General features: G+C 54.4%; 1 protein-coding gene across 10 annotated transcripts in view; it reads left to right on the plus strand.

Annotated features, from left to right (window-relative positions):
- Cuedc1 (CUE domain containing 1) overlaps positions 1-20,282 on the plus strand; it is an 80,021-nt gene that overhangs the window by 47,542 nt on the left and 12,197 nt on the right. For 9 of the 10 annotated variants that reach the window (XR_015447811.1, XM_021240032.2, XM_087202499.1 and 6 more), the window contains 2 exons: positions 12,944-13,584; positions 16,590-16,708. Coding sequence is in view for 9 of the 10 variants with exons in the window: in XM_021240032.2 (XP_021095691.1) it covers positions 13,255-13,584; positions 16,590-16,708 (449 nt within the window). In the remaining variant the exon portion in view is untranslated. Of the gene's footprint in view, positions 1-742; positions 2,412-12,943; positions 13,585-16,589; positions 16,709-20,282 lie in introns of all 10 variants that reach the window. The other variant, XM_087202495.1, reaches the window with a different exon arrangement.

Here is a 20,282-nt window from a genome sequence, read left to right on the forward strand (position 1 = left end):
ACAGACCTGGAAGGCTGAGCTGGTTATACGTTTGGTACCAGCAGGCAATGTTTGAGCACAGCTGAATACATCCTGTGTTAATGGTGATCACTAAAGGAGCCGAGGACTGAAATGTCTAGTTAGTTTTGGAAGGTTCCAGCAACTGCTGGCCGCTCCTTACGTGGTCTCCTCACATCCCTTAAGTCCAGATAAGCATGCAGCCCTTTGGTAGGCTGGGGCCATTCTGTCACTCTGCTCATTCTGTGAGCAGCCCTCACGCTCACCCTGTGCTGGAGGAAGAGAGCTCGCTGTCCATCCACACAGCCCAGACCGGCTGCTTCCCGTGAGACACAGAGCTGGTGCAAGCCCAGTGCAAGTGTGGGCTTGTGAGCTACTTTGGCAGTGCCTTTGTTTAATGACTGTTGACTAAGCCCAGGTGTGCGAAACCAATGTTTACAGAATCCTGGTTGGGTGAGGGATGTGGCTGGAATGAGGAAGATAGATGTTCAGGGAAGGAGGGAGGTGGCGTGGATAATCCAAAAGCCATTTGTTTAGGGCCTGGAGCCAGAGAAGGTGTTTTTTGCAGATTTCCTAAGCCAACCAGACAGGAACACTTTGTAATGAGTCCCTATAGTGCATGATGATCTATCAGTCCTTGAAAGTCAGTTCCTACATGTATGGACCACTGGGGACTTGAGCAGACGCGGAGCTGTCAGGGATGGAAAGAATCTTGGGGCTCATTTGCCTCTCTGTCTATTTCCAGGGAACCTAGAGGTCCAGGAGGTGAATGGACTTCCCTAAGATCATTTGGCTGCTTAGTGATGGACGTAAAACCAGTGTTCAGGTCTCCAAACTGCACCCACCTGTAGAACAGTGGTCCTCATACTTCACCGTGCATCCATGTGGCCTGGAGAGCTTGTTAAGATGCATGTTTCCTGACCACACCACCAGAAAGTCCCACTGAATAGTGGGATGAAGAACGTGTTTTCTTAACAAACCCTTCAGGGGAGTCAGATGATAGCGGTCTCCTCCAACATCTTCTGATGCGCTACCACAGTGCAGAGTGCATTTTTTTCTTGGACCCATAGGAAAATGTATTTGAATTTCCTGAAGCTACATCGGTTGCAGTGAGGGGAACAGGTAGATGCAAACAGTTTGGAAGACGAATGCAGGAGAGATTAAATCCAGGCTTTAGCACACATTGCAGGAGTTTGTGGTGTGTCAGGAGACTTGGGATGCATACTCATTGGCAGTGTTTCAGCACTAGCTGAATACATCCTGCTTTAATGGTGATCATTAAAGGAGCCAAGGACTGAGAAATGTCTAGCCATTTTTGGAAGTTTCCATACGGCTTTGCAGGTGGAAGGGGGCATAATCCTGGACAACCTTTAGGTCATATGTGACTCAGGGTTCCCATCTATAAAGTGCCTGACAGCAGAAGGTGACACCAGTAGAAGGAGATAATGTACTGAACTACACTGTCAGGATGATTAGATGATAAGATGCGTGAGAAACACTTTGCCTAGCACCCACTAAAGGGCAGGTTCTCCATTATGCATAAATACTGGACCAGGCAAGGGCAAGTTTCTGCTTAATGTCTTCAGTAACAAACTTCTGCTGAAGGTTCCACTTGAGGGAAGAGGTTCTGGTTCTACAGTGAAAGAAAGTGCACAGGTCCATCCATCCCAGAGGGGCTGGGACACACCCACCTTCTGGCATTGTGGTATGTGCCTAGTACAGTGGTGACTTTCTCTGGGCCTGGTCCACTCCTCCATCCCTCCCGATATCTGTGCATCTGGGTGAACTTCAGTGACCAGACTGGACAGGTCCTGTTGCTCTCCATATTCTAGTAGAGCTTCTCGGCCTTTTGGCTAAGATCAAGTGTAGAAGTGGAGACTGAGGCCCCCAAGAGCAAAGGAAACTGGTTTTGGGGCCCCTGGGAACTCTTGCCCCTTCCCCTGACTATCAGATTTCAAGGCCAGGCTGAGGCCCGGCCCCACACTCCCTTAGGAGCTGGGCCTGCAGGCAATCAGGAAACCAATGCCTTGGCCAGCGTGCCACTGTTTGGTTCCGGCCAGGTTTGCTTCAAGTCGGGTCAGCCTGACCTCACCAGGGCTGTAAAAGCCATCGTAGGCGCAGAGGGAAGAGAAAGGGAGCGATCCTCGCCTCATCTGGTTCTGCCATCAGCCCAGTGAGGGAACAGGCTTGCTGTAGGAAGGATGAGGGTGCTGTTCATGTGCATAGTATGTGTGTATTTGCACATGCTTAGAGTGTGACTATTTTCAAAACGCAGATTCAGAGTTGAGTGAAGAGAGGAACCTGTTGAACGCCTGGGCTGGATGATGAGAGAGTGCGAAGAAAATCCTGGAGAAGATGTCTGTGCCCATGGCTGTGAAGGGCCCAGGCTGATGTGAATGTGCTGCACTGGGCAAGTGAGTTGGTGTGTGTGGCAGCGGGCGCATGCGGCACATGGGCTGTGCGCTGGAGCGCGCTGTGTGTACGCCGCACAAGGAGAGAGCCCTGGTCCAGGAGTCTCACAGTCTGGGATCAAGTCCCAGCTCAGCAGGCACTGAGCCCTGTGAACTTCAACCCCTGCACTATCTGGAAGTGAGAAGCCGAGGTTTCTCCTGCTTCCCTGGCCATGGAACTCCAGAGTGCATGTGGGGGCACTTGGGGATGTGAGTGAGTGAGGGTGTCAGGCGGGGAGGGGATACCTGGCAGCTGCCTCTGGGTGCTCCTGGCTTGGAAGGGGAGGCTGCTGCTACAGAGCCCACAGTGGGGAGGCGAGGAGGAGGGGCAGCCTGTGGTGCGGGAGTAGCTGGTCGGGGTAAATGCTCTAAACAATCCCATCTGCTGTCTGGGCTGCATGGAATTTCTGATGGTGTCCGGGCTGCCTGAGGAGGGTGGCCCTCCCTGAGCAGCTGCTGCCTGCTCTTTTGAAGCTCAGCCATGGGCCAAGCTCCCCCCTCTCCTGGCCTCGGCTCCCGTCCTGGGCCTGCATTCCTCAGCTGCCAGAGGCAGCGCTTCTGTTAGGGCCATTTTGCCTGTGCTGCTGCTGCCGTGGGGCAGACCCACCACCAGGACCACCACTGCCACTGAGCCACCTCCTTCCTGAGGAGGAGCAGGAGGCCTGGGTGTAATACTCCAGCCACGTCTCCCCTCAGAAGCTTGCTCGCTGGGGGACAGGGCATGGGCAGGAAAGGACAGAGGGGCTTCTCCCTCAGAAGCCTCTGAAACCTTTGTGGTGTGCTCCTGCTCAGCTGGGGTGGATTCAAGAGCACATCCTGGGCCAGCCCCTGAGAACTGTGTGGTCTTGGGGTGTGAAGGGTCCATGCCCATCTTAAGAACAGCTGCCCCCAACTGGCAGGTGCCCACTGTGGTGAATCTCCCTCCCCTCGGGAGCCCCACCTGCGAGGGTACGGGTGTCCCTGATTCACAGACAGGGAAACACGCTGGAAGAGCCCAGTTCCCCAGGTAGCTGCAGTCGGGCATCTGCTGTCTGCCTGAGTGGTGGCCCACTCAGCTGCCCTTCTCTGACGTCTCTTCCCCAGACCCAGCACCCGCGGTCACCAGCCGGAGTTAGGCCCTCTAGTTGTGGTCCTGCCTCAAAAAGGCTACTGCCTGGGCCACCCCTGTGCCCCCTGGGCCCTGTGTCCCTGACCAGGGTGGAAGGGTGCACAGTGAGGGGACAGCGCCTGGTTCCCACTGAGGCAGGCCTGGAGAAGGTCTACCAAAGTAACCGTGGCAGGAAAGGACGCGTGGGGGGGTCTAAGGATTGCACAAGGTTTTAAGCCGTGAAGGCCCTGGGGCTTGGTTGCTTTTCCAGATTTCTTCTACCAGCATCAGTTTGCTTTTGTTGTTGTTTGTTTTGTTTTGATTTAATTAGAGAGACAGTGTCAGGTGGGTGTTAAGAAAAGCATGGACTTGGGAGCCACACTGTTTGGATTCCACCTCTGGCTCTGCCCCGATTGTGTGATCCTATGAAGTCAGTTAACCTCTCTGAGCCTTAGTTTCCTTATCTGTAATGTCACTAATAATCACATCACTGTGGTGATTTGATAACACATGCCATATGCTCAGAGGGTGCATGGCACATAGCAAGGACTCATAGATATTTGCTATCATTTTTATCAGAAAGTAACTCTAAGGGCTGGGGATATAGGTCGGTGGTAGAATGTGCTTATCAGGTATGAGGCCTTGGTTCAATCCTTGGCATCAAAAAAAAAAAAGTAACTCATGTCCATTGCTGATAATACACATATGCAAAAAGAACATCAAGATTCTTGGCAATGCTATTACTTTGATGTTCTTGCATATTTTATTTTTAAATGAAGAAGTGAACACGAATTAAGACTTAACAGGCATACAACAATTTACAGGGAAAATTTCCCTGATCTATTTCTTCTGGCTCAGTTCTCCCTAGAAGGTTAGGGGAAGGACTGGAGCTTCTGTTCGCAGGGCCCCTCTGCCCAGCCTGAGACCCCTGCAAACCTCAGGTCCCTAGGCCTCCATGCCTCAGGCCATGCTAGATTGTGGGGCTGACTCCCCACCTGTCCCAGGAGCCCAGAGATGTCTCCTGCTGCCTTCCAGACTTCAAAGCTCACCCCCAGACCCTGAAGGGTGGCCCAGGGAGGGCAACTGGTTCCTCTTTCCCAAGAAGCTGGGCCTGGGCCAGCATGAGCTCATGCCTGGAGCCGGCCCAGCTTCCTGGCCCTGCACCTGAGCTGCCATAGCTCTCTTCTCCCAGTCAGGTCAAATTCGCCAGGTCCCAGGCACACACACGTTCCTGCCAGTCCAGTGGGGCTCCCCAGAGCTGTGGCACCTTGGTGGGGAGCAGCACCCCTCCATCCACTGGGGTTTGATCTCCTCCCATGCGCCTGGGTTAAGGTCTTGGCTGAGCTTCTGGTGTTTGTTGTAGAAATAGTCCTCATCCACCCAGGTTGTGATGCTAAACAGTTGGTTGTCAGGCAACTTGACAACTCTGGTGGTGTGGGGAAAAGCATTTTGCTTTTCTACTGGACAAGGCTTTACCTGCAGACTCCTTCCTTTGCTTGCTAGACATGAGTGCCATCCCTTATAATGCTAAGGCACCCAGAATCACCCCCCCCATCCCATTCAGGGGCCACTCTGCTTGTCAAGATTCAGTGCAGCTCACAGCCACCGATGCTTGCTGTGTGCCTGGCCCTGTGCTTGGCTCCAGGGAACACAGAGTGCTGCTCAAGCCTGATGGGTGTAGCGTGTTGACTCTGGAATCAGATTGCCTGGGTTCAGATTTCAGCTTGGCTACTCAGCTGTGTGACCTTGAACGAGCACCTTCACTTCTATAAAGCGGAAAGGGCAGGAGTAATGTGTAGCTTCTAGGCTGACAGGATGGAGAGTCGCCATGCATAAGGCACTGGGAATAGTGGTTGGCACCCGAGAAAGCAGGCAGTGAGCATTGGTTCTTATCATCAGTATTGTTATTACCATTATGCTACCAAGGACATGAGTTACTCACTCCCAGGAGCTTCATCTTGGATCTGTTCAGCTGCAAAGCAGAGCCGACTTTTTGATGACGCCTTTTATGGCAGCCAAGCCTGATATTTGGGCGTCAGAAGCAGAGATAAAAGATGGTGTCCTTAAGGCCCAAGGACCCAGGGCCAATTTGCCTGTGGGGAAGGGACATTAACCTCCTTTGGGATCTTTTGCCCTAGTCCCTGCCTCACATCTCCCATTGGCTACAGATATGGCCAGAAATGTCGAAGCAGGAAAAAGGAAATTAGAGAAGAAAAATATTTTATTCCTTCTTTTTTATTTTCAGAATTAATTTTTTAATTTTTATTTATTTATTATTTATTTTTTGTACTGGGACTTGAACCCAGGGCCTCAGCACTGAGCTACATCGTCAGGCCTCCCTACATTCCTTTATTTTTTATTTGGAGACAGAGTCTTGCTAAATTGCCCAGATTGGACTCCAACTTGTGATCCTCCTGCAGCATGCTCCCAGAGTGCTGAGCCTGGGATTATAGGCATGTACCACAATGCCTGGCTTTAAAAGTTTTAAAAACAACAACAAGGTTTTGGAGTGCCTTAGATCTACAGATCTGACTAGGTGATAAGACGTGGGGTTGGGTCAAGGAGTTGTGCAGTGCACAGCCTGCACAGCTGCAAGTGATAGCCCTGGAAAGGTAGGTAGTGCCCCACAGCCCCCCGCCCCCCGCCCCAGCTGCCTAGCTGAGTGATTGTGGAAGCCATGTGTCCTACCTCTCTGTATCCCTTCTTTCTTCCTAGCAAAGAGCTTTGAGGGTCCTTTTATCAAATCCCGTTTAACAGATGAAGAAGTGCTAAGTGGCCCAGAGAGGGAAGGAGCCAACCTAAGGTCACACAGCAAGCAGGGAATGGCAGAATTGTGTCTCTCCTCCTGTTCCTCCTCCTCTGCTTACATCCAGCCTGGCCTCTTTCTCCAGTGGCTATGGCGAGGGACCTCTGGGCCCTTCCTGGCTACCCTGGGGTGGGCAGAGGTGTGGTTGTCTAGTGGCCCTGGGGACCTCAGACAATGAGACTGGCTTTGTTGCAGCCCCAGCAGCTGTGGCCATTTGGGCCGAGTTTCCATTAAGCTGTTTCCTCGCCTTGGGCAGGAGCAGGCAACTCGACATTTAAAGGTCACCCGGCTTTTGAAGCTGCAGCAACATTAATAGCTTGGGAAGAAAACAAGCCTGCGCAGGGGCAGGAGGACAAGATGGCTCTGTCAGGGCCGCCCCTCAGCCACCCCCGGGTACACTCACACTCATGCATGCACGGATCGCAGCGCCTCTGTCTCTGCTCTGCTCCCTTCCCCTCTCCCCTGTTGGGCCTCTTCAGGAGCCCCACCCCGCCCCCATTGTGTCTGAGGTGACAATTGGACAAGGAGGATGCGCTGCCTGGCTGCCCCGACCCAGTCGCCCCTCCATTGCAGTGAGGTTTCCCAGGACTTATCCATGGTTACACAAGCCTCCCGGGGGGTCATGTGACCTCATTCTGGCCCTGCTGGCTTTTGCAGCCCAGCCCTAGCTTCCCGGATGGACACGGGAGGGGAGGGAAGGTGCTGGCTGCACACTGGGTCTCCCTGGCCAGGTCTGGTCACGTGCCAGTGGCTGGCCAAAGCGCCCTGTCACAAAAGGTCCTGAGCTGGGTGGGCTTTGGGGGACGGGTTGGTGATGTGTGCCAAGGACCAGGGCTAGAAAGCGGTGGCGGAGTGCTAGATTTCCCACCTCGGGTTCCAAGGCCCCAGGGGCCATTGGGTGGCCCTTCGGGCTCTCGGAGTGGGGGTGGGGCACACTCTTGGCTCCTGGCAGAGAAGCTGCCGTCTGCCCTTTCCCGGGAGCAGCCAGGGCCTGAGCACGGCTATGCCACCTAGTGGCCTGGTCTGGCAGTACCACTGGGCTGGGCCCAGAGCTTGGGCAGGAAACAGGTGCCTCCTGGGACAGCTGGGATCACATGATCTAGGGTCTGTTTTTCGGTGATTTTCTGAAGAGGGAGCCTGAGGTGCGCAGGGACAGAGCTGGTCTGGGACAGTCCTACCCTGCCTTCCAGAGCTGGCCTTTGGGACCTCCTCCCGAGGCCCCCTGTGGTCACTCCCACCTCTCAGGGTTGACTGTGGTTCTCCGGGGTGGTGGAATGGAAAGTGAAGTCAGCTCTGGGAGTGGGTGGCCTCCCGTCCCCTTGAGCTGATCTGGTGAAGAAAGGGGACCAGCCTCTCATGCCAGGCAGGGGCCCTGAGGTCAGGCAGCAGAAAGCTCATGGGACCTAGCCATGTCACTGAACTGCCCTGGCCTCTGTCACTCTCTGAGAAGTGGGACAGTAACGCATGCCCTACCTTGTAGATTGGCAGTGAGGAGTCAGGGAGAGTGCAGAGAAAGAGCATTGGAAACTAAAAAGTCCTCCTCCCTTGCTGTGAGCCGAAGGAGGCAGGGCAAGGAAGAAACCCTATTTATCATGCTTCTCCATCTTCCCTTCCCTTCTTACCCACCTAGAGGATATCTAGTGATTGATAGTGCTGGGCACTGTTTCAGGGTCTGGGGGTCCTGCAGTGAGTACAGCAATGACCCTGCCCTTGTGGAGCTTACATCTAGTGGAGAAGATAGTCGACGACAGATAGCATTTGAAGTGGCCGGTCTCATAGGACAGAGCAGGGCAAAGGTCAGAGAGCCCTCGGAGGTGGGGTGGTGACAAGGATGAGGAATGGAGGGAAGGAGCTTCCCAGATCTGTGGGAGAAGAACATGGCGTATGTTGGAAAGGGAAGAGCCAGAGGCCCCAGAAGGGAGTGTGCTTGGCCTGCTGGGAACGGGTGAGGACACAGGTGGTCAGAGAGGCGAAGGTCTGTCCATGCGCCTATCTGAATGTGTGTCTCTGTGTGCTTCCATGCTTGATGGATGGCAGTCAAAGGGGTGACGGGGCAGAACCACGTGGGGCCTGGTGGGTTACTGGGAAGCTCTGGGTTGGGTCTAAGGCCATGAGCCAGGAGGGCTTTGGAGCCAAGGGATGCCATGGCCACCATAGCGGGGAAGGAGAGGCAGGGAGTTAGGCAGAGGGTGCTAGGCATGGAGGTGGCTGGGTTCTTAAGACATTGTGAAGGCTGGGAAGACAGGAGGTGCTGTGGATGGGCTGCAGGGCCTAACAAAATGAGAGCACTTGAAGATGAGCCCAAAGCTCTGCCTGCGGCCCATGGAGTTTCGGGTAACAGAGATGGAGAGCAGCAGGCCGGGGCCGGGTGGAATCACAATGGGATAGACCCACATTGTCAGAGTTGCTAGTGGGCAGCACGTGGAGGCAGCAGGTGGGCCATGCAGGGGTGGAGTGGGGGTGTCCAAGAGGAGGTCAGAAGGCGCCACAGAAGCTTAGGAGTTGGGGTGCCATGTGCCATGGGGCTGGCTGAGATGGCTCAGGGTGTGAGTGTAGCCCAGGCCACACCAGCCTGTTTTCCTGGCTGCTCCCTGTGCCCCAGGCACCCACAGAAGTCTTAGCACAGCATGCCTTCCAAGTAGGTGTCACCCCTGTTTCTACCAGCAAGGAAGCTGAGAACCAGAGCGATGAACTGATGTTGCAAAGGCACACAGCCTTCCAGGGTCAGAACAGGAACCCAGGACCCTGGCTGCATTGGCCCTGATGGCAGCAGGCCTCGCTAAGGCAGGAGGCTGGCTGGGTTGACCTTGGACAAGGCTGGGGGAGCCTGCCCACCTCCCTGGGCCAGGCCCGGAGTAACTCAGGCCTTGGCTGCTACCCACTCTAGGAGTGGAGTTGGCTGTGTGCCGCCCCTGCCAGGCCTGGATTCTTTTCCAGGGAGAAAGAGGAGGCTGGCCTCAGCCTGGCTCCGTGGGACATGGGGGAGAACAGGTGTGGGTTTCTGCTTCCAGGTCCTCGGGTCACCACTACCCTGTGTTCATGAGAGGTCTAACGGGCCCAGTGGGTTTGACTCTGTTCCTTTGTCAGAGGCCAGTCAGGGGTTATCTCCCTGTTTCCTTGCCAGAGCTCACCAGCTGGGGTTCAGAGGGGTGCTATGGTTTCCCCAGGATCACAGAGCCGAATCTGGGGCTGAGCCAAGAAGCCTCCCCCGTGCTGTGTGGGTCATCTTCCTCTGTGGCTGTGGGCAAGTTATCTAACTTCTCTGGAGCATTTTCCATGGCTATAAAATGGAGATCATGGCACCTATCTCTTGGAGTTGTAATAAAGATTTATCGTGAACGCCTGGCACAAGTTCATAGACTTAGGTCACCTGGGTGTCTTCATTCTTTCATGTGCCTTAAATTGCTTTTGGTTTGAGCAGAGGTGGTAGCAAAAGCACCCTGACATGGATAACTTTGACCCTAGGGACAGGCCTTCTCTCTGTGTCGAGCCACACCGCCGGCACAGTGTAATAAGGGGGAGAAGGGGACAGTCCTCTGAGAAGTGGGAGTCCCTACGCCCTTCCTGGTGCTACCTATAGGCAGCCTGGCTTTCGGGATCCTGATTGCTCTATACTGTGCCACACACTCATAATAATCTTTCTTAACCATTTGCATCTGGGGTCAATGAAGAGGCTGTCCAGGCACCCCCACCCCCAGCCCCAGGGGCATGAGGACCAGCATTTCCTTCCAAAGTGCTGAAGAAATTCCCAGGGTTGACATCTAGTGCTGCAAAGAGTTCCTGAGAATTCCCCACTCTATCTCCCAACCCTGGGAAGCAGCTTGGCTGGCACCCCAACTGTACCTGGTTCTTTACCAGCATCTGGGGGCAGAGACAGCAGAACACAGCTCACCGCATTCCAGGCACTGTGCTGAGGATTAGCTTATTTTTTTTGCATGGAAGCCATATAAGGGCATCAGGCCACAGAGAGGACAGGGATGTGTAGGAGTCTGCAGCTGGGCTGAGCAGCAAATGCTCACTGTCACTGAACGCCAGGTGCCAGGACACCTCTCAGGGCTTCTCAGCACTCACAGGCTGAGAGCCAGAGGGACCTGCCCAGAGGACTGTGAATGGGGACATAGATGCCCCACTTCATCTTCTTACTCCCCTTGGGTGGCCAGGTTCTGGCCTCTTTCTCCAAGTGACAGCTGGCTTCCTCATCTGCAGAATTATCAGAGGGGCGGGAACATGGTGGCTTTGCTCCAGAGGCCCTGAGCATGAGACTCTGGTCCCTATGTGTGATGACACCAGGGCACTGGCTTTGGGGCTGCTGGCCCAGGGGTCTGTGTTACGGGCCTCACTCAGGGCAGGTCCCCAGAGCCCAGGGTCAGAGCAGCCACCAGGGCAGAGCCAAGGCTTAGAGCGCATTTTGGCAGAGCCAGAGTAGCAGCCTCTGACCTGCTGCTGCGTTAGGCGGAGGAGGGGGTCGGGGATCTGCAGCCAGCTGTGGGAAGCTGTGTCGCACAAGGCTACCTCCCTGTGTTCATTCTTGTCACCAAATGCTTGGACGATCACTTGAGGGCGCCCTTCTGTTTCTCCTTGTGAAATGACTTTGGCCTCTCTGGGCTGTGACTGGCTCATCTGGGCAGAGGGAGGTGGAAAATAAATCAAGCTTTACCCGTCAACAGAATACCACTCAAGGGTTAAGCATGATGGGGTAGGTCAGTGTGTTCTGACATGGGAAGATGGCCACCATATACTATTCAACAGTAAAAACTAGGACACAGTAGAATTTATGATTCAATCACATAAAAATAAAAGAGTTAAATTTATTTATTTATTTATTTATTTATTTATGTATTTATTTATTTTTGTGGTGCTGGGGATGGAAGACAGGGCCTTGCATGTGCTAGGCAAGGACTCTACCTCTGAGCTACATCCCCAGCCCCTTTCCTCCACTTTTAAAAAAAGTTATTTTGAGACAAGGTCTTATTAAATTACTCAGGCTGGGCTTAAACTTATGATCCTCCTGTCTCAGTCTGCCAAGTGGCTGGGATTATAGGCATAGGCCACTGGGCTTAGCTATGACATTTTAGCAAAATAAATTCATGTGTGTGATAATATGTGCAAAGAACAAGTATGTACACATTAGGACGAATGTAGATACGTGTTTCTATTAACACACTGCCCCAGGGTGGGAGTGGATTTGTGGTTTGTATCTTCAGTGTCCACTGGCTGCACAGAGCTCCTGTAGTTTTTCAGCCTCAAATCCAACCACCTCTCTGAGGCTAGGCAGACACTCAGCAGGCCCAGAGCGGAAGCCCTGACACCAAGGAGGTAGCTGTGTGAAGGTGACAAGAAGCTCAGTGTGGTGGTGCTTGAAGCCACTGGATGAGTGAGGGCCGGTGAATGATGAGGGGCCTGACCTGCAGGCACAGGCAGTCACTGGCAGCGAGGCACCCTCTGACCTCCCGCAGCCCTCACTCCCTGCTTCTCACTCCATCCGGTGTTGAGATCCAGCTGACTCGCTCACAAGACTGTTTCTCCTCCGGCTGTAAAGCTTGTGACCCCCAAGTGCTAGAAAAGGAAAATACAGCCACTACTTTTCTACAGTTAACTAAATGACTGTCAATGGTGGGGTAAGCGGGAGAAAGTCAGAACGTGATGCTTTGGATACAGTTTACCCTCGTCTGCACTAACCCAGGGGTAACCTTGGCGGTGGTTTCCTTGCTGGTTCTGAGTGGGCTGGGTGGTTTTCTGTGGCAGACTCAGGTCCCTAATTGTGCTGACTGTCAGCCCTGTGTGCACATATCCTCAGGTACACTGTGCTGGTGTTGGGGGTCTGCAGGCCCAGCTGGCAGGGGCAGAGGAACTGGGATTGGGGGAGAACTTGATGTCCATGGTTCCTCAAGAGCTTTCAGAAGAAACTTCTAGGGGTTTGTTTTTTTAAACATGCAGGGCACTCATAGTCTAAAAACAGATCTCCATCCCTGATGTAAATGTAACATGCCAGCCTAACAGCGGTGGGGGAGACGCAGTCCCGGGATCGGAGCTCTCCTTCCTGTGGAACTGGCCCTTCTTGAAGGCCTGGGTTGAGTGTTAAGGCCTGTCCTGGGCTCCCCATGGCGCGGTGGTGGTGCAGGGCCTCCCCTATCCTAAGCTGCTCAGGGATGGAGATGATGTTTCCTCCCTGGTTGGAGGCTCCTGGTGACCCTGGGGAGTCCCTCAGATTCAGGAGGACTCTGCACAAGGGGGGGACACTGTGGTGACAGGAACACGATGTTGGGGTGGTGATGTGGGAAGACGGGAAGCAGACCCCGGCACCTCCTGTCCATCGCGTCCTCAGGGGTCCTTGGTGCAGTAGGTGTAGTGATTGAAACTGGTAGTGGCTGGGGAATGGGGCATGGATCCTGGGTTCAAATCCTGCCTCTTTTACTTCAAGTCTTTGCACAATTTCTTCATCTGCAGCACGGGATTGTGCACATACCGTAGAGTGCTGGCACCGGTTAACCTGCAGAGAGCCTTTGCTAAAAGCAGCTCTCCAACGTCGGTGAAGAACGGTGGCAGAATATGGCGCCGCAGAGCCTTGATTCCTGACTCACCGCCCTCTCTCCCCTGTTCCAGGTGCGACCATCCAGGAGCCGGCTGCAGGATGCCCCGGTGGTGTGGATGAGCTGCATCCAGCCAAGCCGGCCCAGGCTCGCATGCCGCCGCCTGGGGCTCCGCGCCAGCGCCCCTAGTCTCCTGACCCGGAGCCTCCAGCCGCCCATTCCCTCCTGGCCGCCCCGGGGTGCGGAGGAGGAGGCCCAGGGGTGAGCTCCCCGTGCCCGCGGAGCGAGCAAGCAACCAAGCAGGCAGCCGACGGCGGAAGGACCGGGAACAAGGAGCTTCGCGGCCGCCCGATTGGAAACATTTTCCCCAAGCGGCTGCACAAAATGACCAGCCTGTTCCGCAGGAGCAGCGGGGGCGGCGGAGCCGGGGCGCGCGGGGCCGGGGCGGGGAGCGGGGGTGGCGCCGCGGGCCCGCAGGAGCTCAACAACAGCCGGCCGGCCCGCCAGGTGCGCCGCCTGGAGTTCAACCAGGCCATGGACGACTTCAAGACCATGTTCCCCAACATGGACTACGACATCATCGAGTGCGTGCTGCGCGCCAACAGCGGCGCGGTGGACGCCACAATCGACCAGCTGCTGCAGATGAACCTGGAGGGGGGCGGTGGCAGCGCCGAGGAGGACAGCTCCGACTCGGAAGATAGCATCCCCCCGGAGGTAGGGTGCAGTGGGCGCGGCCTTTAGAGGCCCGGGGCGACTCCCCTGCCTAGGTCTAACCCGCAAGCAGGCCTCCTTCCCCTTGGGAAATAGAATCAAGCCTTAGTTTAATGGGCAGAAATCGTGCAGTCGATCAACAAACACTGAGCTCTCCTGGTGCAACAGGCAAGAGCCTGGATCAGGGGTCATCAGAATCAAGGTGCTTGTTAAAAATACAGATGCCTGGGTTACACACCGAGTCCCAATTCCAGGCCCAGAGTCTTCTAATGTATCCTTTTAAAGAAAGGCTCTTGACCTCGTGGTGTGTACCTTGGCCAAGTCAGAAAGTTCGTGCCCTCCCAGGGCACAGACCAGTAGGGACTGGAGGCAAGAGTTGGGGAGATGAGAGGATCTCAGCCTGCACCAGACACCAGCGCTTTGGAGGCGGCATCTCTCTGTTCCCCCTGTGCCACACGCGGCATCCAGGACAGTCCAGACACGTAGCAGGCACGCAGGGAATGTTTGTCCAATGAATAAATGTTGCCACTGTATTTGCACAACTTTCTATCATCTCTTATTGAGCTGCCTGGATTGGCCAGTGGAGGGGGTATTGGAAAGCCCAGATCCTCCTTGTGGGAAGGAGGTGTGTGTGTGTGTGAGTGTGAGAGTGTGTGTGAGTGTGTGTGCAATACATTTTTTCAGTGTGAGCTGGAAAGCTCCCTGCAGTGTCTCACTCTGCAGTCTCTTGGTCCTAACAGTCTGACAAGCAGGATCTTCCTCCTTTATCCGTGTTGCCCACAACCCTGTGGCTCCCTGGTCGGTCCCTCTGACACCCACACTGTGTGTGACTTCTTCTCCTGAGACTTGCTGTCCAGTGGAGACCCTCCTTGCACACTGCCCTCCTGGACTCTTCCCAGCTCCCCCTCTGGCGCCCTGGCTGGGCCCATGAGCAGCCAGCTCTGAGCCCCGCCAGTGAGAAGTCTGCAGAAAATTTACAAGCAGCAGCTGGAGCGACAGTAACTGCTGACTGGAAAGACCCCCTCTCGGGGTGATGGGTGGCAGGCCGGCCCAGGGGTGCCCTTGCCACAGGGAATTGTCTCCTGCCAGATAAATGTCCCAGAGCCTGTCCCCCACCCCTGCACCTGGCCAGCATCTGTTACCCACAGTGAGTTAAGCAGCCCACAGGGCCAAAAACCCCAGTACCCTAGGGCCAGAACAGGCTCCCTGTGGCTGGTCGGGTGGCAGAGGAGGCCAGAAGGGACTGGGACTGGGGCCGCCTTTCTGGAGCTCACCTGCCTCTGAGATGTACATGGCGTTGTTCCTCCCCAGGAGGCTCTGGATGGCCTCCTCTGCCCCTGCAGGATGCACTGGGGAGCCCTTGGCCTGATCTCCCTCTGGGGTCTGGGAGTTTGACTCCCACAGGCAGTCAGTGGAGGAAACCAGGACAGCTTCCTCTGGAAACAGTTCCCACCAGTTCTGCCCTCCGCCATGCCTCATGAGACCAGCCTCATGGGAACTGGCCAGGCCCTAGGCTGGGCCCAGAGCAGAGGAGTCTGGGTAATGAGTGTGTGGGCAGCCGGTGGCCTCAGCAAGTCCTCTTTGTGCCTCAGGTTCCCACGGAGCTGCCATGAACAGGAACAGTGCTCAGTGTCTCGATGTCTCTCTCTCTCTCTCTGTCTCCATCTTTCTCTCTCTGTCTATCTCTCTCTGTTTCCATCTGTCTCTCTGTGCTTCTGTCAGTCTCTCTTTCTCTCTTTCTGTCTCTTTCCCTCTCTCCCTCTCTTCCTCCTCATGGTAATCTGCCATAGACACAGCCCTGGCCCACAAAGCAGCTATATTCTTCTTTCCTGCAAAAGCATCTGTTTAAATACTTTCTGCCTCACAGGAAAGAGCGTTAGTGTATTCCAGGGCCAGAGGCCTCCTAGACATGTGCAAACTCTGCAGTGTGTGTGCGCTCACACGTGCGTGCTCACTGCCAGGCTCCCTGTGAAGCTGTAGGGCCGGGTACGGCGGGTCTAGACAGACATGTGTCCAGCCAGGCTTGCGGGGGGAGAAGCAGGGAGAGGCAGGTTTAGAAGTGACTTCTGAAAACTCACTTGGAGTTAAATGTGGACCCATCCACAGCCTCTGAGGCCCTCCCCGTTCTCGAGTCCTGCGGGAGTTGGGAAGAGCACTGAGGGGTGGAGGAGGATTGGCAGGTGACATGTAGACCATCGGGACGTGTGATGAGGGATCTCCTGCGGCAGATGCCTCTGGCGACATCTGGGGAGAGGCCTAGCTCAGTCCTGGCCTGTCCCTGTCCCTCTTGCTGGCTCCTGGGTAAGACAGGAAGCTGGATGGGAGAGCTGGCTTCTAGCCTCTGTGCACCCTGACAATGTAAGCTGGGTGTGGGGCTTTGCCCCTGAAGGAAGGACCCTAGCTGTGGGAGCAGGTTTCCAGTTAAAGACTCAGTTTCATGTTGCTTAGTCAACCTGTGTCTCAGGTTCCTCCTCTGTGAAAGGGGTAGGGTCCACATCCTACCTTGCCAGGCAGTCTGAGGTAAGACAATAGATGCAGAAGTATTTTTGAAGAGGATATGGGTGACGTTTCTCCAGTGAAAGAGGATGAGAATCACAAGCATGCAGCTGGGTGAAGCTTCACGGCACAGTGTCACACCCAGATCAAGGGACATTCAGGGAGCAAGAGCCCTCAGTGCCCTGCCCACAGAGTGAGGCTGCTGCCCCCTAACCTTGGCCTGGTCTTGAACCTCACTTGGGAGGCTGATGCTGCTATGAACATTCCTCTGGGGACATGTGCTTTCATGTCTGCTGGGGCTGCAGCAATGGTGGGAACAGAGGTTGCCACAGGTTCAGGCTTAGCAGACAAAACCCATTTTCCAGAGAAGCGGCTGTATCAAGTTCCACTCCCACCAGCAAGGCACATGTGTGCCTCATTACACATCCTCGCCCACACTTGGTTTTGTCTCCGTGCCATTTGGATTCCAGGAAGGCTTCTTAATATGTCTTTCTTTGTCGTCTCTGATTTAGATCTTGGAAAGGACTTTGGAACCCGATAGCTCCGATGAAGAGCCCCCGCCTGTGTACTCCCCGCCAGCCTACCATATGCACATGTTCGACAGGCCTTACCCTCCGACGCCACCGCCCCGGTGAGGATCCGTCTCTCTCTGAGCACAGGGGAGTAGGGAGGGTTCGGCTGGGGCTGTGTACAGACACTGCAGGAAACGTGGCTGGATCTCTCCCTGTACGATTCCACGAAGAGCAGGCTCCTACAGCGGCAAGAGACGCCTGGGCTCGATAACACGGAGAACTTTCAAAATGTCCGGATTGCAAGAGCAAACATTTAAATTCCTACTCCAGGCTAGGCAGGGTGTCACGTGCTGCATGCTCAGCCTCTGCTTTCTGGGGTTACAGAGATGCCACAGTAGGAAGGGTGACCCCACGGAGGGTGCACTGACCCCCGCCCCCCGCCCCCGAGCCTGAGGAAACATTTCTGATTAATCCCTGTGCTCTTTCCTGCTGAGTCAGGATGGATCTCGAAGCCCCTCCACACAGCTCTCTCAAGTAGTCATCAGTAACTGACAGAATTGCTGTCTCTTGTCCTCTCTGGGCCAGAGAGGTTGTGGGGATTTTTTTTCTCTGGTATTGGGGACCAAAAGCAGGGCCTTGTACATTCTGTTCAAGCTCTCTACCACTGAGCTATACCTCAGCCTTTTTTATTTTATTTTGAGACAGGCTTTTGATAAGTTGCCCAGGCTGGCCTCAAACTTGTGATCCTCCTGCCTCAGCCTCCCGAGTCTCTGGGATTAAAGGCATGCACCGCTGTGCCCAGCAATCTTAAGGGGATTTTTTTATTTATGTATTTATTTTTTTGGTACTGGGGAATCGAATTCGGGTCCTTGCACTTTCGAGGCAGGTGGCAGAACCACTGAGCTAAATCCCCAGCCCTTAGGGGGATTTTTTAAACAGTGGGAGTAAATCCCTTTTTCAGCGATAGTTTGATAACTGGAGGCAGGAGAGTGGAGTGTGAGGTCCCTGGAGACTTTTTCCAGGTTAAGGATTCTGTGAATGGAAGCTTGAAATGAAGCTGGCGGCCAGCAGGGTCCTGTGGGTCTTCGAGGTCCTTGTTTTCCTGGGCTCCGCATTTGTAGTGGACTGTGGGCTCTCGGAGCCTAGGTGTTGTCTCTTTGACCCTGAACTGCTGTTTTTACAAGGACTCAGGCCAGGTGGGGGATCTTGGGAGCCCCTGAGCCATGGTGCTGGGGAATCGTGTCATCTATCACGCAGGTATAGCTACAAAGAACCACTGCCATTTACCAAGCACCCTTCAAACGCCTGAAACTTCCAAGGTTCCTTACCCAATGACTTATGAGGTGGCATTGTCAGTACCCCTATTGTACAGATAGCTGACAGGTGGGATTTGAATCCAGATCTTTTGGATTTCAAAGCCAATTACTCTTTCTGCCCAGTGAGGACTCTCGGACTGTAGCTTAGGGACCAGTTGAAATCTAGAGAGTTACAGAGTGCAGTGTTTTGAGGTAGGATCTATTAAAAGTGTACAGAAGGCTAGGGATTTAGCTCAGTGGTTCCGTTGCCTGCCTCGAAAGCGCAAGGACCTGAGTTCGATCCCTGGTACAAAAAAAAAAAGTGTACAGAAGGCCGGGGATTTAGCTCAGTGGTTTCGCCGCCTGCTGTGCAAGCGCAAGGACTCGAGTTCGATCCCCGGTACCAAAAAAAAGTGTACAGAAGATGCCAGGCTGTGCTGGGGTGGGAGGTAAGGAATAAGTGGGTAGTCTGGTGAAACCTGGGCAGGACCTGCATGTTCTAGTGGGTCACAATTATTTCCCCCTCTCTTTTTTTGGGGGGGTGGGGGACTGGGGATTGAAACCAGCAAGCACTGAGCCATATCTCCAGCCTTTTCAATTTATTTTATTTTATTATTTTGGTACCAGGGATCGAACTCAGGACCTTGCGCTTGTGAGACAGGCATCGGAACCACTGAGCTAAATCCCCGGCTCACCTTTTTTATTTTGAGATAAACTCTTTTCCAGGCTGGCCTTGAACTTTTGATCCTCCTGCTTTCCAGAGTGCTGAGAATATAGGCAAGTGCCACTAGTGCCTGGCTTTGACTTTTTTTTTTTTAGTATCTCAAGATAACTTTTGCACAAAGTTTAGTTTCTGTTAGGCAAAATGGTTCTGGCTGTTTTTCTGAAAAGAAAACCAAGGCTGTGGGAGTAAATGGCAGCATAGACCTAGGGTGGGTGTGTCCCGCCTCATTCTTCCTCCCATGCTCTGCTGTGGGTGAGGTAGGGCCAGGGGCAGGGGCAGTGCAGCCCACTGATGGGAGCCTCACTTAGACCAAGGCCCAGGGGGCCTTATTTAGACCCTGTGGGCTTCAGCCAGCTGTTGTCCTTGCCTGGACCTGACTCAGGAACCTCAGCTGTGCTGTGTGGGGAACGGGCACATTGAAGGGAACTTGACTCCCCCTTCTTTTTTATTTTTGGTACTGGGGATCGAACTCAGGACCTTGTGCTTGCAAGGCAGGTGCCAGAACCACTGAGCTAAATCCCTGGCCCTGACTCCCCCTTCTTTTGCTGCCAAACTTCTGATGTATCTGCTGTCTCTGCTGTCTCTGCTGTATCTGCTGTATCGCTTCATTAGCTCATCTGGGAAATGGGGTTACTAACTTGCCCCTCAGGACTGAGCTGTTGTATGTGGAGCACTTAGTGCAGTGCTGGGGACAGAGCAGACCTATAATCATCGGTTTACTGCTCTTCCTGCCTTAGCTGTGTTGGCTGACCTTGAAGGTCAGCTCCAACTCTGAGATGGAGACCAGTGCTGAGGCTTCCCCAGGCTCTCGGCATGCACCAGCAGTAGGGCCAGCCCCTGAGCGTTGCACCTTTGCTCTCATGGTCTGCCAGGCTCAGATTTGCCTACCCCAGGTCACTCGAGGGCCCCTTCCTGTCTCTGTATCCAGGACATTTCATTTCCAGCATTTATCACAGATGAGCAGACTGCCATATCCCCTCACTCACACCCCAAGGAGATCAGAGTCCAGGGAGCATAGACACAGGGATGGGGAGCTGCTAGAGGAACTGCTGTCCACGCTGTGAGCTGAAGGCCACACACCTTGGCATCAGCCTAATGAAGTAGTGGACAGGAGGACGTCCCAGGCACAGGAGACAGACAGCATGTGCGAAGGCCTGGGGGCAGGAGAGGTGCATCTGGGAACTGCTGGAATATGGAGAGCTGGGCGAGGCTGGAGAGGCCAGCAGGTGGTGGGGGCTTCCATCTTACCCTGCAGCCACGGGGAGGCCCTGAGAGGCTTTCAGTGGTATGGTCAGACTCTCCCACCTGCTGAGAGGGGTCAGTCTTGAAGGAGGAAAATGGTCTGACCCCTCAGTCTCTGGGTGTCTGTGAGGGTGGGCTGAGTTTGGAAGCTTGGACATTGCCCCACGAGGCAGGGCCTTCCCAGAGAGCAAGCCTGGAACATCGGGATCCCTGCATCCTGGAGGACTGATGTGCCTTGGACAGGGCCTGTCCCATGCGGACTTCAAAAATCCCCAGCAGGGCCGGGGATTTAGCTCAGTGGTTCCACCGCCTGCCTTGCAAGCGCAAGGACCCGAGTTCGATCCCTGGTACCAAAAAAAAAAAAATCTCCACCAAAATCCCCACCAAAAATCCTGCTGTTCAACCTCCTGTCTCTGAAGTCCTTGGCAGCCA

The sequence above is a fragment of the Heterocephalus glaber genome, unplaced genomic scaffold (genome assembly GCF_053883595.1).
Source record: "Heterocephalus glaber isolate CG9 unplaced genomic scaffold, H.glaber_assembly_v1.0 deba00001773, whole genome shotgun sequence".
NCBI lineage: Eukaryota > Metazoa > Chordata > Mammalia > Rodentia > Bathyergidae > Heterocephalus > Heterocephalus glaber.